This window comes from Haplochromis burtoni, unplaced genomic scaffold (genome assembly GCF_018398535.1).
Source record: "Haplochromis burtoni strain Fernald_Lab_line unplaced genomic scaffold, NCSU_Asbu1 Contig_234, whole genome shotgun sequence".
Lineage (NCBI taxonomy): Eukaryota > Metazoa > Chordata > Actinopteri > Cichliformes > Cichlidae > Haplochromis > Haplochromis burtoni.
In genome coordinates this window covers 749,270-769,930 of record NW_024582595.1, presented here as the reverse complement: position 1 = coordinate 769,930, position 20,661 = coordinate 749,270, and the positions used below count along the sequence as shown (strand labels likewise).

Sequence of the window (20,661 nt, the reverse complement as noted above, 5' to 3'; positions counted from 1 at the left end):
ACTCACAGCAATCATCAAAATAGGACAGCTTAGGTGACGGAAATCGTGATTGGAATGGGTCCAACCTGTGACTGGCGAAACGATAATCGGTATTAAGATGTATTACCTTCAAATTCCATGGTCTGCTTTCATTTTAGTGCTTCTTTTGAAAAGGACACACCTTTTTTTCAGTCGTCTTGCACACTGTCTGCACAGACAATCAGAGGCTTATAATCAAAGAATGAGAAAAGAATACTTCTGACGAGTCTCGTGCTGGGTCATTATATTATCATACGTGAGTGATGATTCACACATATGTTTGTATTGCATTGTTTGCTCAGCTTATCCATATGTGAACCAGTTTTTTTTGTTGCCCCTGAATGCAAGAGTCTGTAAGGTCCCATTTTTTCTTTTCTTTTGCCTGTCAACCCACGCTTTTGTTCGTCACAGCTGCAAGTTTTGGTTCTGAAGCGTCTTAGTTCAGTGTCTACGTTTAGTAGTTTGCAAATCAAGTCTCCTTTCTTCTGGGAATTGAATTTTTTTCCCTTTGGCCTTTTTTGGTGTTTTTTACTCTGTTCAGCCACTGGTTGCTAAGCAGTAGCTGATGGCATTGCTAGCTGGACAGAGAGAGAGAGAGTACATCTCCCAGGGAGCAGTGGATCTTCCCAATCATTTGCCTGTCACCCTCCTCCCCCCTCTGTCTTGCTCTCCTATTCCATCCCAGCAGAACTCACCCATCACCCAGCCTTTTAAGAGGTAATCTTAGGGTCCATGGAGAGGGAGGAGCTTCCACTAAGAGTCCACTTGGGCAGACAAAAAGGCCTGGAGTTGCATTCACTGGGCTGCATAGCCAACAAAGCCAAGACTTGTGAATGGCGTCAGTCACTGTTTAGTGTGCTGTGATTAATACTGCTAGTGTGCAGGAGAGGACTGATACTGGGAGGGAATAGGTGGAGAAAGTGGATGTGTGTTGGCTGTTGTTGGCCAGAGTTGGAAGACATTTAGTGACCCGAGACAAGTTGTGCATCTGAAAACAGTTTTACCACAGTGTGTGGGGGGTTTTTTTTGTATAAAACAGGCACACTGCAGTAGGATATACTTTCTGGAATACACATGTCTGCAGCTGTTTTTGTTATCTTACAAACTCTACTGTGCTGCTTTTGAAGCTGGTTTAGAACATGCTTTGCATAGTGGACATGCACTCCTGACCCTTTGCTATTTTGAGATCTCCTGCATGCCTGTGTCTGATGTAGGAGCTGGTGACATCACATTCATCCTGGGTGATACACCAAGAGGTGCTGAAAAAAGGACCAACTTAAATATGTCAAGGAGGCTGTTTAGATGGCCGCTTGGGGATGGGGTCGTTTCTGTGGATAGTGTGTAGTTTTTGATTCACCAGCGGGGTTGGGGCTTCACTAACGCTGAGTCAAGAGAAACTCAAACCAGGAGAGCGTGCGTGCGCGTGTGTTATGGAAAGGAGGAGGGACAGAATGGGTGCAATCAAATCTAAAAACTGAGAGAAGAGTGGTTTAACAATACAATCTTTTAAATATAAATTGCAAGGCTGATGCTTTATTACCGAAGAACACTGCAAACTAACAACTCTGTTGATGGTTATGATTAAATGAGAGAGGTTTATAGTGCTGGCCTATAATGGAAAGTAAGCCCAGATTAAAATAGTCTAGGTGAATGATGAGGCAGGCTGAGGTCATTGTGTAAGAGCCATTGCGATTCGTGCCCCAAATGTGATTGTTCTGCTCGAGCTGGCAGTGTTTAGGCAGTGTTATTGTAATTGCGGTTCATTTGCTGGAATGGGGTTGCTGTAATGGTGAACCTTCATCTCAAATGTACAGGAAAGTCCCCTCTCTACTGTCTCCCATAGTCTCATCACTGTCAAGGAAGTCGCCTTGCTCTTTGCCATGAAGCGCTACTGTTTATTCTCTGATTAACATCAAAAATGAGTTAAGATAACAAGACTGAAGCTGGTAATCATAATACAAAGTGACCGAATAGGGAACGAGGAAATGGGATGCGGTGAGCACTTGTCCAGTAAAAATCAGCTTCCTGATCCTTTTGTGCCATTTAAGTGATAAGTGTTACTTGGCCGGTAACGTTGTCATGTCATCTCCTATGATGTTTTAACAGCCAAGTCTGGCTGCTCAGTGGTTCGTGTTTCAACAGCGATCACTTCACACATTCAACACGTGATAGAGTAAAGTTTGAGCTCTCCATAATTCTTTTAAATCACAAAAATAATGCCGTGTGATCACTGAGATATAAGAGGATTCACAGCTGTTTTAAATTCTTGAAACACGATAGGTAGTGTCTTTGCATTTTCATGGTGCAGATGTGGGAGAGAAAATGTCAGCTTCAGACAATGCACATGGCTGGTTTTCCTCTAAGACCAGCAAAATGGAGGGAAGGTAATTCCACTTTTCCCTGCTTTACCTCCGCTTTATTAAGCCCCAGTCAAGCATACCCCTGACATTTACAGAGCGGAATTGCACAGAGAAAAAGACAAAATAACTGAGAGATTACAACAGGACCAAGTAGAGGTTTAACACTGTTAGGTAGACAGCTAGTGTCTTTCCTCCCACAATATATATTTTCAGATCTTCCCACAGTCTTGCTCTTCCCCTGTATCTCACGTACACACATACTGCCATTGCTCAGGTATCCCATCAGTGGCAGTGTCAATGAGGGTGGAATTCAAACAATGAGGAGTTTATTGTACACCTGTGATAGGAGCATAAAGTGGGAGTGTGTTTAGGTTGGGGTGGGGGAGGAGTGATATGATGAATAGAGATGACTAAAGCAGGTAAAACAAGTGGTAAGGGCCTTCACCTGTCTCACACACCTGTACTTATAGAATACACACCTGTGCTTACCGCCTGGGCCCCAGAGCACAGATATAAGCCTCAGTCTGTTCTGTCATCGTCTTTGTTTCGCAAACAGCAGATTAAAAGTTGTAAGGGGGCCAGCAGTAAATAAAGGTGCCGTTATATAAATCAGGATGTGCAGGATGTGTTACTCATTTACACTGTGGAGTTGATGAGCAGTCCTATCAGGAAAAATGTAACTGTCGTAAGAGCACGGCAAAACAACATGACATAAGGACTGAGTATAACAGAAGTGATGTGAACATGGAAGGGACTGAGTGTTTGTCTTATCTGTGTTTTCATGTTCCAAGCTGCACTGAAATGTTGTTTGGGGAAAGCATTTATTTACTCTGTGTCCCGTTGCCCTCACCCTGCCCTCTGTTTGGCTGTCTCGCAGCAACCTTCAGATAGGAGGAAGGGATGTCAAGGTTGAGTGACTCATGGAAGTACATGGAACTGTATAATCCATGCTTTTAGGATAAAGCCCCCCTACACAAACAAACACAGATACACAAATCCACCGTAAACTTACAGACCATACAGATCTATACTGGCAAACATTAAGTGATTGCAGGAGGATAAAGCAAGAAGAAATAATGCACAATTACAACATTAGGGGGATGTATGTGTTTTTAATTTTCGACGTTTTAAGCCAAAAAACAAAACATACTCTCTTGTTCTTCATTGTTAAGACTTTGTGTGACAGTTGTACCTGAGCTGAGTATCTCACCAGTGTTTTAAAGATGAGGTCAGGTCTGGTGATAAAAATGCATGAGCTGTCTCGCAGTGCAAGACATATGAAGATGGACAGCCAGAGTACGACACTCAAGCACACATCCATCACGCGCAGCAGTAGTCCAGCACAGCTGTAATGCTGCTCAGAGTGGTGGAGCCACTGAATAAGTGTCTTGTTCCACCGTCTTCATCTCCTGCTCGGTCTATGGATCACCTAGCCATGACAGCTATCCAGCTTTTCTTACCTGAAGCTAACTGGAGGATAAAAACCTTTAGAAATACAAAGACTCCAGACTATAGACCATCACCTCATTAGAGTAGTGTTTCAGAGCAGAGGCTATCACTTTGATGATGCACAAATGAAAAATGCACGCACCTCTCTCTGTCAGTACTGTAGGAACCTGTTCTTGTCGTGTCCTTGCTGGGAAAAGAAAAAAATGGCACCCCACTGCTTTGTAAACCTAGTCACCGTGACCCGGGGCGAGTTGATTTACTGTATATAATGACTCCTGGTGAGACTGGCTTTGTGGTTGAAGTTTCAGTGTGGAACGTGGCATCAGCCAAGTGTCACAACCGTTTCGGTGAAGAGGACAAAAGCCCTAATCACATCCTTGAACATTTGAACTCTCCACTTTCACTTCCAGGATGGTGGTGATTTTTTTTTTCTGCATAGCTGCTCCCGGGCATTTGTCACTGAGAGGCTATGCAACACAGAGCCAGCTCCAGAATTATGAACTGCTGTAGGAGTGTGCGGGTAAATGTGTTTTGGAAACACTATTAATAACCATCAAAGTCTTGTTTTGTGTTAGCGTGGATACATGGGCCTCAATAAACTGAATGAGTCCTCTTCCACTTACTGCTGGCACCCTTGACCCTGTATCCCAAAGCAAGACCACACTAAATGTCTTGTGGTATAAAAATTTAATAAATCTTATTCTGACTTGCTTGGCTGCACCTTAAAAAAGGAAGTATCAGAGCCGGTGCTTTGCTTTCTGAGTTTATCGGTTGGATGGTGTGGTTATAGCTCTTATTTTTCATGTTTCCATCTGGAGTTAAGCTTATCTAAGGACCACTGGAGTGCTTGACATGCAGGGAGGACCAATGAGTTTTTATATTTCCTTGCTTTTTTTACAACTTGGGTAAGAAATCCTCTTAAAAACATTTTGCGTTTGACCTCTGTCCTGTGAAATAATATCATTCGTTTTGAGAAAATACTTATTTTTTGTTTGTGCGCTTACATAGGAGGCTCAGGTTAGTTATTTACCTTCTGACTACCTGATGTCTCTGTGTGACATACATATGCTCATCCTGAAGAGGACTCAGCTGAATGAAATGCTTGTGGTTAGATAGCAGAGAGACACCGTTTCTGAACACATCACATGCCTGGTTTTGACTTTTCTATTTAGTCTCCTTTTTTTTTGTTTTCTCCTGAAAAACTCCACAGCTAAATTTAAGTTAAATTAAGGTTTCTATTATTTGAATAGCTTATTATTTTGAGTGCTTTATGAAAAGTGTGTCAGTATCTCCCAGCCTAACTGTAGGCAGCTAAATAAGTCTATTTAGGATTAGTCAGTCCACTTACTGCAAAGTCACACAGTCACAGCTCAACACCATGTGTCACCTACACCCTTCTCTATCCCCCTCCACATTTGATCAAAATCTATATTTTTTAATTTCTGTTAACACCTGAAAGTGATTTTGAGTCAGCTGTCTTTACAATTACACGCACTCTGCACACACGATATACCATGAAAAGATAGATCTAAACACTGCTGCTTTCTTATCTAATTTGTAGAACATTTACAGAGATTAAAATGACCAAAGAAAATTGGACTCTATTACGATTGCTTATTACTGATGATCATTGCATGACTGGAGCAAGTGAACATTACCTTAACTGTAAGGGATTCTTTGTAGTGGAATAGGAAGGGGAGACTGGGCTGGAATGGAAATCGTTGAGTTTCCAAGCACACAACTTTAATATCAAGGTTACTGTCATGGTGCAAAGCAAAGGCCAACAGTCAAATGCTAGAGCAGAGGCTCTTCAAAAGGATCTGCAGGAAAAAAGAGAGGTTTGAAAAAGGTGGGGTGGCGCAGTGAGCTACACACTTCACTGGCCCAGGAATCGGAAATCATTTAATCTGCATCACGCAGTTTAGTATCCCTACCAGTGGCCTGACAGCCCCACAGAACTAGCACTGTACTCCTTGTACTAATCAGTCCATACAAAGAGAGGAAGCAGCATGCTTGTCAACACTTTTCCCTTTACAATAAAGCAGTCTTAACTGTTTTTACGTTATCCTGCTCTTCCTCCTTTAGTATCTTGTTGCAAGTCAGCGATCTCCGCTCTTTTGAGACGAGGCAAGTGCTGAAAAGTGATAACATCGCCTTTTCTGTGCATGGATACTCATAGTAGGGTGGAGAGTAAGAATGGGGGGAAAACAAGGTTGAAACTCCTTGAAATACAAGCAATGTGAATCAGCCCTTTGCAGTAAAATCAGATATTCTGTTTCCCACAGTTATCTATTTATATATTCCATCTGCATGGGGGAGAGAGTAAATACATGGATGCAAAGTCAATTTGACCCCACCTCGACATTGCCTGAAATACACTCAGAATGGAATTCTATCTGATATTTGTTAGAGGCAAGCATGGATGCATTGAGGGGTTGGGAGCAGCTCATAGAATTACCCCTGTGTTTGCTTTCAAAGTATGGATCCTAGCAGGAGAAGAGAGGAGCAGTATGCGGAGCACTGAGGTGGAACAGACTCCATCATGTGAGCCAGTTACCTAGTTGAAACCCCACCCTCTCTTGAAACAGAAGATGAAGCGGAGGAATCTGCTCTGCACCTGTGAACACTCTTCATTTCACTCTGTGTGTCTTCAGTTTGAGGATTCTGCTGTATCGAGTGGCTGGCCGGATGCGCTGGACTGGGCTGGGCTCCAGCAGATACAGCAGGATGTCTCCAGTGACACCTCACTGAGATGGGCTGTTTGTCTGGTATTGGAGTATACTGGCGCTCATGCGCTGTGACGCCACTGACAGCTTGGCATAAAGAAGATGAATTTCGGGTGCAGAACGGGCTGCTTGGAAGTGTCACGGCAGGGCCGGTGCTGAGGCGTAGAGGGCCAGTAACATCCGTCTTTCACCATCACCAGTTTCCCCCTGCTGCTTTATCGTATTTCCCCTTTGATGACATGACGGATATGACTCAGTCACCCTCACAGTGAGGACAGCATGTAACAGGACAGGGAGCAAGTGAAATGGACAGAGGGATATGGGGAGGTAGAGGCGGAGATGCATAGAGAGAAGGAGATCGAGTGGGAGGTTGAAGAGAAGTGGAGAGAGTTGGGAGAAGTGGGAGGCAGAGGGAGGGTATACTTCAGATTGGACAACATGGATCTAATGCATAATTCATTCACTCTGAAAATTCTTTGAGGTTTTCTTTTTTTTTTTTTTTGGACAATTTTATATTCACTCAGTCCACTGGATTTCAGCACTTTCTGCCCGAAATACCTCTGCCTTTTCCACATTATAATATTACTGCATTCCTGGCCCGGACCTTGGTTTTTTCTGTTTGATGTTTTATGGCGCTTTGGTGACCAAAACTTTTTGCCTTGGTCTGGGGTTGCCATTGGTTACCTCTGATCAGCATGCATCTGTTGGTAGAATAATTAATATCTCTTTGGGGAGCCCTTCCTTCAGTGCTCTTCCTGTGACTGGTGTGTGTATTGATTTGGTTGGTGGGAGAATTTCTCCTGGGAGCTAATAAAAATAATTACAAAAAGATCATCAAAGGCCTGGCCTTCTGTTGCACACATGAATAAATATGTGACAAAGATAACAGAAAAGACCAGTTCTAGGTGTGTGGTCAGTGGTAATGCAGGAGAATGAGTTGTAGTTAAGCAGCTTTTTATCTCGGATTTAAAGGACAAATGTTACCCATCTTATCTTGTTTAACCTATATGTTTTGCAGTTATATTTCAATGCTAACGTCACATATTGGTTGAAACACTATAGCGGGAGAAAAGCGGGTGCTCAAATACTGCACATTTCTTGGATAACAGCACAGCGAAATTGCATCCATTTCAGTGAAGCTGACATAAGTAGACGGGAAGAAAAAAGGCAGAAAAGAATCAGCTTCTGGTTCAGTAATCCCTCTCTGATTTCATTCCCTGTCTGTGTGCTTGTTTGTTTGTTCTGTGGTTCCTACTTTTTTCCAAAAGTGGATGACTGCACAGCAGTGGTGAAAAGTAATGGCGGTATTATTGCAGACAGGGGAAACACAGCATTTTGATTGGAGCGTGTGCCCTGAGACCCAGTGAAGTGCACTCGCCTCAGCTCAGAGAGCACTTGATTGCACAGCACCAATGATCACATTAAAAGGGCAACAGAAAGCCCATTTACCGTAAAGAGAGTGGGAAAAGGGGCCCAATAGGAAGCTGAAAATTGACTTTCGCTCCTGTGAGGAGTTAGGTCTGATGGCTCAACAGTGGGAATGTATATAAAGTTTTTTAATTTGATATTTTTGGACAGTGCACATTCAGGGACATTCATGGAAGCCACATGAGGGCTGTAGTAGATACACTCGCTTAAGCTTGTGCAAATATTTTTCTTTGCACTTTTCAAAGTGAAACTGCTCACAAGGTTTATGTGTTGAAGTTTTCCAGTATTGAGATTAATGGGTCATTTTCAAACCATATTCCACAGCATATGGATGTGCTTTTAACCTCTACACCTGACTCAGGAAGGACACTGACCAGTCACGTCTGGCCTTCTGTGCACCCAGCTTAGCTTTTTTTGGCAGTGAAAGGACAATTGTAGAGGCATCTGCTGTGTTCATTTCCACAGGAAAGAGGAGACCAGATGGAGACTCAAGGTTTAAGTGATTAGAAAGCAATAGATTGGAATACAAATTGGATTCAAAGAAATTAGACTGATAGAAATCGAATAGAGTCACTGCAGTTTAGTCATGTCCATTGGCCTTAGCGGAAAGCCACTGCACGATTTGTGGATTATTGGGGAAGCAGATGCTCCAATGAGATAAGAATAAATGTGCGTTTGACACTGGATCTGAGGGAGAAGGGGGCCTACATGTCTGTCCTTTATCTTGCCCTCCATTTATCAATGTCACAGTGTTAATTACTGCTTAATCTATTAAGTCACTTATTGCCAGAATACAAACTTGCTCTTTGCCCTCACTGTGACAGGAAAATTGGCTGCTGGCTAGGTTATTGTTCCCTACTTTTGGTGAAAAAGATAGCAAGAAAAATACCTTAGATTTTTGTTCCAAACACCAGCTATACTTCTTCAGTTTTCCACATAATACCAATGAGATTAGATCATGGACTCTGGGGACAGAATATTACCTACCCCTCTACTACAGATCGCTGTCTGTGGCACCAGTTAGTGCAAGACACCAGGCCTGATCACTAATCAATGACAGGGAAATGGAGGGAATTAGCCCAAATTAGGAAGAAGAGAGAACAGACTGCCTTCTGTTCAGGGGTCAATATGTCCCTATCTGATCCCTGATTCCTGACATTTTGTGGACTAGTGCACATTTCCAGACTAAATCTGTGTGTTTTGTGTGTGTTTGTGTGTACATATGCACACACATCCACCACACTTGGTCTTTGAAGTGGATTTTATGCTGACCAGCAGGTTTCTGCTGGCTCGTGTCCCTTTGCCTGTAGACTCATGAGGAGAAAAGACCTCGGTACAGCTTGTCCTGGTTTCCCCTGGGAGGTTGAAGTGTAACGGGTGGTGGGATGTGCAAAACCCAGCCAAACAAAGAGCTGAAACCACCGCTGTTATGCTTGCATCCTGTGTTCAAATTACCCCTTACATAAGCACAAAGGCCTATGTGGTATACTGCACTTCTGTGCAGCAGGCATCATTCTATTACCCCACTGTACTGCCCCCAGGGAAGGGCACAATCATCAACTCTGCTCAATCACATGCACACCTGCAACAGCTCATTTTAAGACAAAGAGCTGAGCTCTTAACTTAAGGCAACACTGAGTGGTTAACATTTAGCTGTCAACTGAAGCAGAGTTATTGATGAGGTATTGAATGGTTCAAAAGAGAAAAGGGTTGTTGGAAAACTGTGCCTCATTCCACATTCCCTTTGCTGTGTCTTTGATTGCTGGATAAGACTGTTTGATTGTTGCATGGTTCCCATGGCTTCCTTGATATAAGAGTCTGTGCGTGCGTTTGTGTGGCCTACAGCCTCTTATCACCATGGGTAAGACCTGGTCACAGACACACTGCGCACTCTGACTCGGAGAGCATTATCTTAACTGCCAGGCTCCAAAAGCTTACCCACTGTAAGCTCTAATGAAAAGGAGTGGGCCAAGGTTTTCAACCACAGGGGATTAGCATTTGACATTAGTCTGGACCCCAACATTCATATTCACATCACATGCCTGCTTTTTGCATAGTGAACTCCCACTTTTCCTGACTTTTTCTGAAAACCAAATATAGAGGGCAGATAAACAGCATAATGTGGGTCTATGTGTGTAATTCTAATGTAAGCTAACTGTATGCCTTCATTCACTGTTTGCCTGTAAGTTCCATTACTCTCAAGCTCTTGCATGGGCTGAGAAGAGCAGATAGAATTTTTTTTTGACTAACCTGTTATGGTTATTAAAAGCTTTAATAGGCTTTTATTACAAGCTTCCATCCCAAGTCAGATATATAAAGGCACTTACCTCTGCTATTTGGGTCCAGGCAGCAAGAAAAATAGCAAAAACAACTGCTTTTGTCACCTGGTTTTTGAACAATGTGAATCAAAATTGGGGGGGTTTAAATGTGGATACATGTAGCCAGATTAGCTGTTTTGGGTGGGTTTTTTGTATATACCTATTGCTGTTGAGTTGAATTGTAGCTTGATGGTTTTAGATGTCGCTTAGTGAGTAGTAACTGCATTTGTAAATTATGTATAGGCTGCCAAATCAACTCAGCAGAACACAGTGGATCGCAGTGGATATTGGATCATTACACAGAAAGTAGAAGTTCTGTTGTCCTTCTTTTCCAGTATATAATAACTTCAGTTTACTTTTTATTTGAAAAAGTGGATTACCAGAGTTTCTTTTCCTAGTTGTTACTATTTGTTTGTTTTTTATGGGATACTTAACATTGAATTATATATGTCCATCAATTTTCTTAATCGCTTTTCCAATCCAAGGTCACGTGGGCACTGGAGCTTATCCCAGCTGTCAGGAGCAAGAGGCAGAATGCATTCTTGACAGGTCGCCAGTCAATATAAATGGCCAGAGCATGGAAGCAGACAATCATTCACGAGACATTCACACTTACAGACAAAATCCCCAGTTAACCTATTATGCATTTCTTTTGACTGTGGGAGGTAAAAGGCAGTAGGTACCCAGTGGGCACTGGGTAAAAACCCCACACATAAAGGCCACAGCTGACCAGTGGGTTCACCCTGGACCCCTTTGCTGAGAAACAACACTGTTTATATGTGCTTTCACTGTGCCACCTGTTTATATGTTTTTCTTCTTTAAGAGTAAAAGTTGTCAATTGATACCTTGGAGACCGCTTCAGAGCCACACCTCATAGCTTTTGCTCTGGGCAGAGGTCGGTCTTCCCGACCCAGACAACTTATTTATTTTGTTGCTATGAGTTGTGTTTATTAATTAAAACCCCATATTCCCACTATTTTTCCTATTGTTTGTTATGAAAGAGGTTCTTAACTTTATAAAGCTTATATAATAACATCACTGAACATAAAACATCCTTTTTTTTCCTCAGGATCCCGTCTGCGCCAGGAGGACTCCCCACCCCGGATTGTGGAGCATCCCTCTGACCTGATCGTATCCAAAGGGGAGCCCGCCACTCTCAACTGTAAAGCAGAGGGGCGGCCAACCCCGACAGTGGAGTGGTACAAGGATGGAGAGCGGGTGGAAACAGACAAAGATGACCCACGTTCCCACCGTATGCTGCTGCCCACCGGCTCGCTTTTCTTCCTGCGCATCGTTCATGGACGGCGGAGCAAACCAGATGAGGGAGCCTATGTCTGCGTGGCCCGGAACTACCTGGGAGAAGCTGTGAGCCGCAATGCATCTTTGGAAGTAGCATGTAAGTCAAGAGTCTCTTCTCCTCTTTGCTGGAGTTCAAAATGATTCTGCTCACATTATGTAATTTATAAGGACAGATAAAGAGAAATCCTGATCTCACTGCTTACTGATGGAAAGACTGGATTTGCATTCAGCACATTCAGAATACATTTTTGATCTAATCAAGCGTTGAAACATCGTCTCTACTGTAGGTACTTAAAGTAAACAAGTCAACAATTTCTGGCACTATTTTTAGTTAATTTCATTTTTCTTCTCCATTTACAAACAATACTAATTTCCTGCTGGTCTAAAAGAGCCACTTAAACCCTATTACGACCTCACATTGTGGAATATTGGTCGGAGTTTTGGATAATGAGTTTTTTCTTCCATGCACTTGATAAATGTGATCCAAGCCCAAGGGATATATATTGATGTTGTGTGTATGGGTTGGAGTATGTACGTAAAGCTGCTGGGAGGCTTTATGATGGGAACATGATGGCATGGCTGACATGGCTCTCTCGCAGGTGAGTGGGGGTCGAATGACAAGCACAGTTTGTGATGGACATTTAGCACAGGCCTTCTGAAGTCTGTTGGTGAATGGTGACAGGCATAACCTGAGCTGTGTATCGAATTACCTTTGAAGATGAGCCTACCCCCCAGCAGTCTCAGGATGGGCTTCCTATACAGCCACTCCCAGGCACCTCAAAATGCCCATAAGGTGGAGGGGAAAGTCCCTATGTCCTTATGTTGTGGAAGAGGAGAATTCTTATCATGAAAGTGACAAACTTTAGACAGTCTCTCAAAATGTTGAGCTGGACTCCTTAGACAACATAAAACAAGCAAAAATTGGAAATCAAATGTTTTAGATTTATAGACAAAAGAGAGCAGGAACAACATCCTCTGCCTGTAATTGTATTTCTGAGGTGATGACAGTAAAATTCATAGTTAGTTTTTGATCCTTAGGAAATGGGTTGGAGGGGGTTGGTCTCTGCTTCTGATCCACTGCCCTGCCTTCCCGAGGGCCTTCCAGTGGCCCCCAGGTGCTAACTGTGTGACAGCAGCTTGATCTATCGATTGCTGTAAGAGGCCTCTCCCACTCTAAATGAAAATTCATGAAAAATTGATGAACCCTCTCGATTATTTTATTTTTTTCCTTCTAACACGGTTTCTTAGCCTTTCTTCTTCAGTATTCTCTCTCTCTCTCTTTCTCATGGTCTCGCTCTCCCTCTTTCTCATGTAATATGGACTGAGGAGCAGAGGGGGTTGAATAGAGGCATTGACTACTTGAATGGCTTAAAGGTGAAGGGTGAGGGGTCACTAGGGCAGAAGGGAAGAGCAGAGCTAGGTGAAGAAATATGTATAGCGCACATCTGATGGGTATTAACAGTGATGCCAGGTTTGAGAGTAGGGTTCAGCATACAGGCAACAAACAAGTGTACAGAACTGGACATGTTTGTGTAGCTCCATACACTATACAAGGTATAACAAAAGAATGGTGTAAAGTAATCTATACAATACACCATCATAAGACAACACTGCTGGCTAAAAAAACAAATACACTGAATTTTTCACTCAGTACTTTGAGGTCTTTACTTTTTAAATTACAGTGAAGACTTCTAATTGGAGTTTGGTTTATTTTAGCTCTGCTGTAAAACACTTAACAAGGACCAATTATGAAAACGTGAAATAAGCTGAACACTTGAGTATTCATTATAGTGACAGCATACTGGCCGGAGCCTGTATGAGGCATAGCAGTTTGAGAATGACGGCAATGGTGGCCTGACAAAGATGGAGTGTGGGTGCAGGAAAAGGCTCTGTTTGACAGTCATTCACTGTGCTACTTGATTACAGTGTGATGGTGCACAAATGTGACTTTTTGTTAAAGTAGGGTAATTTTGATTTAAATTATTTTAATAGTAGGAGATCAAAGCCCTCAGAGGCATGTTGAAGAAAATGGAAAAGGTGAGGAGAAGGAAAAAGATGTTTAAATATTCAGGTAATGTGTTATATGGAGACATTAATTATTTGTTTCAATTTTAATAATACTGTAGGTAATCCTGAGCATCTTGAGGAAGAATTTCCTGAAGCTGATTGGCAGCATTTCTTTCTGAGCTAATCAAGTATCTGGCTTAAGGTACCAAACTGGTCCGAAACAGTGCAGAGCTCCAGAGTCTTTTGCTATTGTACTTTTGTCATGGTTAGAGTGCACTATCTTTTTCCGTCTTTTAAATATAGACTATTTTTGGTCTTTTAAATGTGATTAGATGACCAAATAATTATGTTCCTTTCCAGTAAACTTTAGGTATTTGTTGACATCTACAAAGTGATGATTAGAAATTTAACCTCCGTGATAAAAAACAAATGTGCCCATTTTGCAGCGTATTTCCTCTGTGTGTTTCATTTTTACTGAGATAAGGGTATCATAGAGCCTGAAGAAGAGGGAGGGGCACTTTGCGGCATGCCTGGTCTGTTTTGGGCCCTGGGCTTTCTCAGTTTTCTTTCACAGCCAGGTCTTCAGGGGACTGCGGGGGCAGAAGGGGGGGCGATGTGCTAAATCCCTCTGCATTCGCTTTACAGCAGTGATTAGCTTTATCAGGTCCTGACATCCGTCCAGTGATTGTAAAGCCAAAGCTAATCTCACAAGAAAAAGTCTTAAATCTATATCCATGTTGAACTGGATTTGTGTTTATGATATGTCTTGTAACCCCCCCAATCCTCCCCCATCCCCTGCCTCAATCTCCCCCTCCATTGTATTGAACGCACCTTTGCCCCCCTTCCATTCACGAGTGGTTGAACAGGACCCTGGTGAGATAATTGAATTGCAGTTCTGAAACAGATTGAACTCTGTGTCCACTGAACAGAGTGGCGCTGCTGCATGCCAGGCATCAAGCTGGGCCGGACTCACCACTCTCTCTTTTAGAGGAGGAAATGTGGAGTGAAGAGGCAAAGGGGGAAGAGCCCTCCAAGAGGTGCCAATGCATTATTAATGTGGGCCCGAGTGGGCAGGGGCACTTGTGCCTTTACTGGGCTTAGGTCTGCAACCTTGTCTCGTTTAAGTGTTGGATGTTGAGCACAAATAGATGGACAAGAACATGGACTGCTTTGTGTTATCTAGCTCCATGGTGCATGTGCAGAGTGTGGGGATAATGCCCAGACATCACTCTGCTGCATTTGGGAGAGATTTCATTATAGCTGTTGTTCACTGTCCTGTACTTCAGAAGATAAGAGAACTTGTAAATGTGTTGCCTAGAGGGTATCGGAGCAGCCTGCCTTGTAATCTTACTCCTCTTCAAAACTGACTCCAGGCCAGCAATATGGGATATACTGCATATAAGAGAATGTGCCCCTTTTCTCTTTTCAGGATAAACTAGGTCAATGAGCAGGTTCATAAATCATTGTGAAGCCTGTGTCAGAAATGCAAGCTGCAGCCATCGCTGCTGCATAAATTGCTAGCACTGCGAGTATCTGTGTATATGTAAGTGTGACAAGGCACACCTGGGGCAATAGGATCCCAAGGAAAACGTTAACTAGCCCAATCTTTTCAGGTGCTTGACGCAAACTACATCCACCTGAAACTAGCACATATCACTTTTAATTGAGTGCCAACTGTGATATAGGCCCTCTGACATGTCTACTTGTGTATTAACTGTATGTAATCGTCAGGGGAAAGGCACCACATATAAATGAAGACAAAAAAAATGAGTTTTAGATGTATACCTTTGCAGCTTTGTTCGGTTTTAACCTTTAAAAATGCAAATGACACTGAAATGAAACAGATGTCTTGGGTTGGTTCTAAATGCCGCTTGGAATGGGATTGGATGACTTTTAAAAAGGTCCTTTGATATCATCTAATGTACCACTTCTGCAATTAAGTGAATCGTTAGGTAGCAGTTGGTACTCGTACAACAAGGTAATTAGCAGGAAAATTGAGTTGGGAAAGGTGCGAGTGTTGAAGAGAGGAGGAGGGTTACCAAGCTGTTGATGTTGTGTCCAGCATGAGGGGGGGAGCTAATAAAGGGATGGGCCAAAAGGAGCAAGCCAGGTGGGGAGTCAGGATGAGCTGCACTGCTGAGCTCATCTGGACTCATTATTCCAGTTCAGAAATGAGAAAACGGGGTGACAAGTGCACACAAACAACAGACACTCACGCACTTACACACGCGTGTTCACAAACACCTGCCCTCGTGCTTGTATAAACCCCGGTAGACTGAGGTTTAATCTGTGCGGGAGTCCTTGAGAAATAATGAAGGGTAATGAAGAAAACAGCAACAGCGCAACCATTACAGCGCATTAATGATGCATGCTATAGTTAGGAAATACAACACAGTCTCAGAAACTCTCATTTGTAAGTGTAATATCTAAGTGTTTTATTCATACCACACATCTTGACGTGTCTGTTTCTTTATGTTCTTAGATGTGTAAAACACAAATTTCCGGGTCCATCTAAAACAGTTGGTCTGGTTTTTCAATAACTTGCTCAATAAATAAAAGATCAGTTGCTCACACAGATAAAATAAACATAAATCTGCTGCTCACACCACACCAAAGTATTTTCTAGTTTATTACATTTTCATATAAAAAAAGTAAAAAATAATTTAAAAAACCTTCCTGCTGGAGCTCACTGTTGTCTGAGCTGAAACAAGCAGCGATGTGACGGAGGAAAAGCAAAAAGCATACATGCAGAAAAAGTGGGAATGTTGTCCTGTGATAAGAGGGATGGGGAGAGAGGGCAAGCGTGTGAAACATATCTTCTCCTGATAGTGTTAGAGAGGAAAAAATCCCTGATTAAATGTGTCAGCTGGAGTTTGCTGACCTCTGTAGAGATCTTCCTGTCTATTCATATGCACACACACATACACACACACATATTCAGATGCACAGCTATAGTGTTTTCCAGCCATATACAGCGTCACGCAGCTTGATCATATCACCTTTATCAGTCACAGATGGTCACAGTAAATGAGGAGCTCCTACAGATGCCTAACTCCTGTGCCATGCTTGGAAAGAGGCCGGGCTGCAGAAATGGAACAGAAATTTGGAAAATCTCACAGGAAGATAAATCATAGGGATACACTACGGTCACTAACATCCCCACTGTCTCTCTCTCATACACGCACACACGTACACATCCTGAGACTGCACTTTTACTTTCCTCAGCGGGCTTTGTGTCCCAGCTCTGACCTCGCCAGCTCCACCTAGGGAAATAGATTACCTTTAGATGAAGCGACAGCAGTACTCTAGAAGGGAAATACGGTGCACATACATTGTGGCTGAATCACGACAACAGTAATGTAGAGGTGTGACAAAAGCTGCAGACAAAGATGGAAAATGTGGTGAGTAGGTGGCGAAGAGATCGAGTACTTAGATCCAAGTTTGGGATGACCTTTGACCATCTTTCTCAGCCTATTATCAGTCTTTTTGTCTCCTTTTCTTTCAAACTTCACCTCTCTACTTATACCATTATGTCACCTTTGAGTGTACAAACTGGATTAAGTAAGTGCGTGGCGCTCCGTCAAGGATGCCATGGCCCGTCACAGGAGGAGTGAGCCATCAAGCAAAGAGTGCTGAACCAGCCACTTCTCACGCCCATTAGTGGCCAGCAAGATGAAGCACCAGTCGCACCAGGTTTTGTTGTGTTTCTTTTATATACCCCGCTCTCGCTTCTTCACACTCTCCCTCTTTCTCCCTTCATAGTGACACTTTTATTGATGGCCTCTCCGCTCTGACAATGCAGGTCTATTGCTTTGTCTCTTCTCCCTGCCTGCCTGTGTTTTGCCTCGTCCTCTTTGCTCCACAATGTCTCTCATCACCCATACTACATACCCCGGATGCTCACTCACCAGAAAAAAAAAGTTAAAAAAGAACCTTTGCATTAACATAGAGTGTATAAATTTTACAAATCTGACAGCACTGTAGAAAGAGAGCCCTTCCAGACAGGTATCAGACAGTTTCACATGTAGACTGAGCTCTAAATTATTGAAACATGTCTGCAGGCTGATTATTGATTAACTTTAAAACACAGACTGGGTGACAAGATCTTGCTTTCTTCACTGTATTGGTCTTTGATTTCTGTTGTCATTTTTTTAAGTGATGGTTCAGGTTTATTTGAATTGTGTACATTTTGCAAATTGTTATGTTTAGAATTAAAACAATAAACCCTTATCACCGTATTAATCTAGTCTTCAGTGTCTATCTGTTAATAACACATGAAGTTTCCAATTTTAAGTCTATTTTAATTTGTTGCACAGGTGTGCCATTTACCAGATATGGATTAATATGTGTGATACCACTCTATTTTCTGGCAAGTGGGCAAAAGGACAAGTGAGTGATAATAATATTAATCAAAAATGTGACCCTGAGTTAAATCCCTGTAGACCACTGCGTTTTGAGGGTGGCTTGCCATTGCGTCCAGCCGGGATTGGATCCTCTGACCCCTGAAAACCCCTTTGCCCTCTCCTATCCACCCCAGATCTCTGTCATACCATAATTCCTTAACCTAGCGCTCCTTTCCGATGAATATGTCCCTGTCGTAACTGACCTCCCCCACCCACCTTCCCTTCTCTCTAAGACCCTCTGAGGCTGCCAGAGATGGTAATCCATCATGCGGAGCCAGGGAGGAGGTGACAGGATGAAGGGCTGAAGTTCAGTCACTAGCTGTTGTGGGTTTGAATCAAATGTTACCGAAATTGATTCAGGCTCTGGTGTGTGAAGTGCCGTGTTTGTTCTGTGTTCAAGTTCCTGGTTCAAATGTCCATTATTCCTTATACTTTCCTACACACCCTTAAAAAACACATTTATTCACATGCATGCATGCCATCACCATACGCTGCAGGGTGCACAATGCTCTTGTGAAAGGGTCAGGACTCAGCCAGGTCCATATTTCAGTGTGTGTGTTTTGGGCTGCATATGTCACACTGCACACTGGTGTTCTGATGGATATGTCCTGTTAAATACTGTTGTGCACACAAAAGTACACAGGTACATTTACACAAGTACATAAGCAAACTTAAAAATGCTTAAGGTAAATGGCTTTTGTGGCTGTTTTTCTTGTTGTTCAAACATTAAGGACATTCCCTCCTTAAAGTAGCCCTTGGGGAATGTAGGAGATGCAGCAGTTCAGCTTCATTACATTCTTAACTGAACTGTGGGAGAAAGAAGGGAACCGGGGAAGGGAGGAGGAGAAAACACATACTGCAAACTGACCATAAGAAGCACAGTATTCATAGTATATTGCTTTTCTAGCCTTGTGGTTTTTAGGGGGAAAACAATCACCAGTGGAATATTCTTCATTATTAATTCATATGTTTATGCAGTTATTTGTTCTCTTTTTTGCACTGAGCTTTGTTTGCCCCTGCATCACGCTCGTTATTGAGGATCCGGATGTGTTATGACTGTGATTTTTTTTCCATGGCGTAGACAGATAATGTGTTTCACTTGGATTACGTTTGCTGTAAGGGACACCTAGAGCCCTCAACAGCTGCAGACCAGCGTTGAAACCTAATCATCCAGTCTCTGCTGTCTCCATCTCTTTCCTTCTCTTTCCCTCTCTCTGTGCTATCTTTCCCTTTTTCCACTCCCTCCCTCGCTCACTTCCTTTCCTGCTGTTTGAAACTGATACTATAAGTATTTTAGTCACTTTCAAAAGTGAGGGGAGACAAGATCAAATGTTTGAGAGGACTTTCTAAAACAGCTGTGGTTCCTTTCCACTTTGCAGCTTGGCCCCTACATGATTGTGCTGCTCCGTCCATTGCACGCCAGCAAAGGAAGTTACATAGATGCTGTGTGTGTTTTGAAGGTGACCTTGTGTGTTCCAGAGCTAATAGCTTCCCATTTTGATGTGGATTGGGTGCTAACTGCTGCCTGTGCCTGTTAGACTGCTCTGGGATCCGTCCCAGACTTGGCCAAGGTGTGGATGAGTCACAAAAATGTGATCCGTTCACTCAGCCACCAATGCACCACAGTAAGCTGCCCATCTACTCCAGTGAGAAATAAATGTCAAAGGTTTTGCGCTTCAGGGACAGACACTTCATTTAACAGGGGAAAACTATCTTGCTCATTTATATGTAACGCAGTATGACCAGGTGCAGTGAAATGACATCACATGGTGAATGAGACTGGGAGCTGTGGTATGTGTGGCCACCTGCTTCTGCAGCTGCGAGGATGATTAGCAGCTAGCCAGGCTGATTATTAACCGGCCAGACACTGATCCAGCCAAACGGACAGACAGACAGACAGACCGGGACACTGACAGACGTTGCACATTGCCAGATATGAGCCTGCATATTTGCTGGCACGGTGGAGACCAGTCACCAGACAGACTTGCCCAGACCACTTCAGTACTAGCATGGCCAAAGGCCAGCTGAATAGAAATCACAACTCTCTATTCAAATGCTAAGCAGAATCTTATCTCAGTGCCTCTTGCTGCTGGCCCCTGTGCTCTACACTGTACAGGGCAAAGTTATTAGCGAACATGCAGGTGCCGAATGTGTTTGTCTCTGTTTCACTGCGTCTGTGTGTGTGTGTGTGTATGTGTTCAAATGGTTGGACGGTTAGTTGTCTTTTCTTTTTGCTTCCTGATTTAGTAAAAAATGTGGAAAATAAATCATGTCATGTCATACTGGTGGTGTGTTTCGAATGAATCTTGTTAGTGTAACAGTCTAAATTTAATAATACCACACGCAACAGCACCCGCCACCCAGTAAGGATGAAATGAAGGCAGTGAATCATCTGAAGTGTTGCTATGATTGCAGGGATTTGTCTGGGATCTACCAAGATCCTCTTATTCCACAGGAAATGAAATCTAATGACACTAAGTGATCACCAAAGGGTGTGTGTCTAACTGATGAGCACGCTCATTTGACTCCACCGATCTTTAGAAGCCATTAGTGTTCTCCTGTTTCACGCACAAATTAGACCTCCACACACAAAGGCACACAGGAACAACGGTACATAGCTGTTTCTCATACACAAGGCAAGGTTTGTAAAGGC

The 20,661-nt window shown here is 42.9% G+C and overlaps 1 protein-coding gene across 12 annotated transcripts in view; it reads left to right on the top strand.

The window, feature by feature from the left end:
* robo2 (roundabout, axon guidance receptor, homolog 2 (Drosophila)) overlaps positions 1-20,661 on the top strand; it is a 259,000-nt gene that overhangs the window by 107,393 nt on the left and 130,946 nt on the right. For all 12 annotated transcript variants that reach the window (XM_005937501.3, XM_014338483.2, XM_014338481.2 and 9 more), the window contains one exon: positions 11,369-11,695. In XM_005937501.3, coding sequence (XP_005937563.1) covers positions 11,369-11,695 — 327 coding nt within the window. The remainder of the gene's footprint in view (positions 1-11,368; positions 11,696-20,661) is intronic.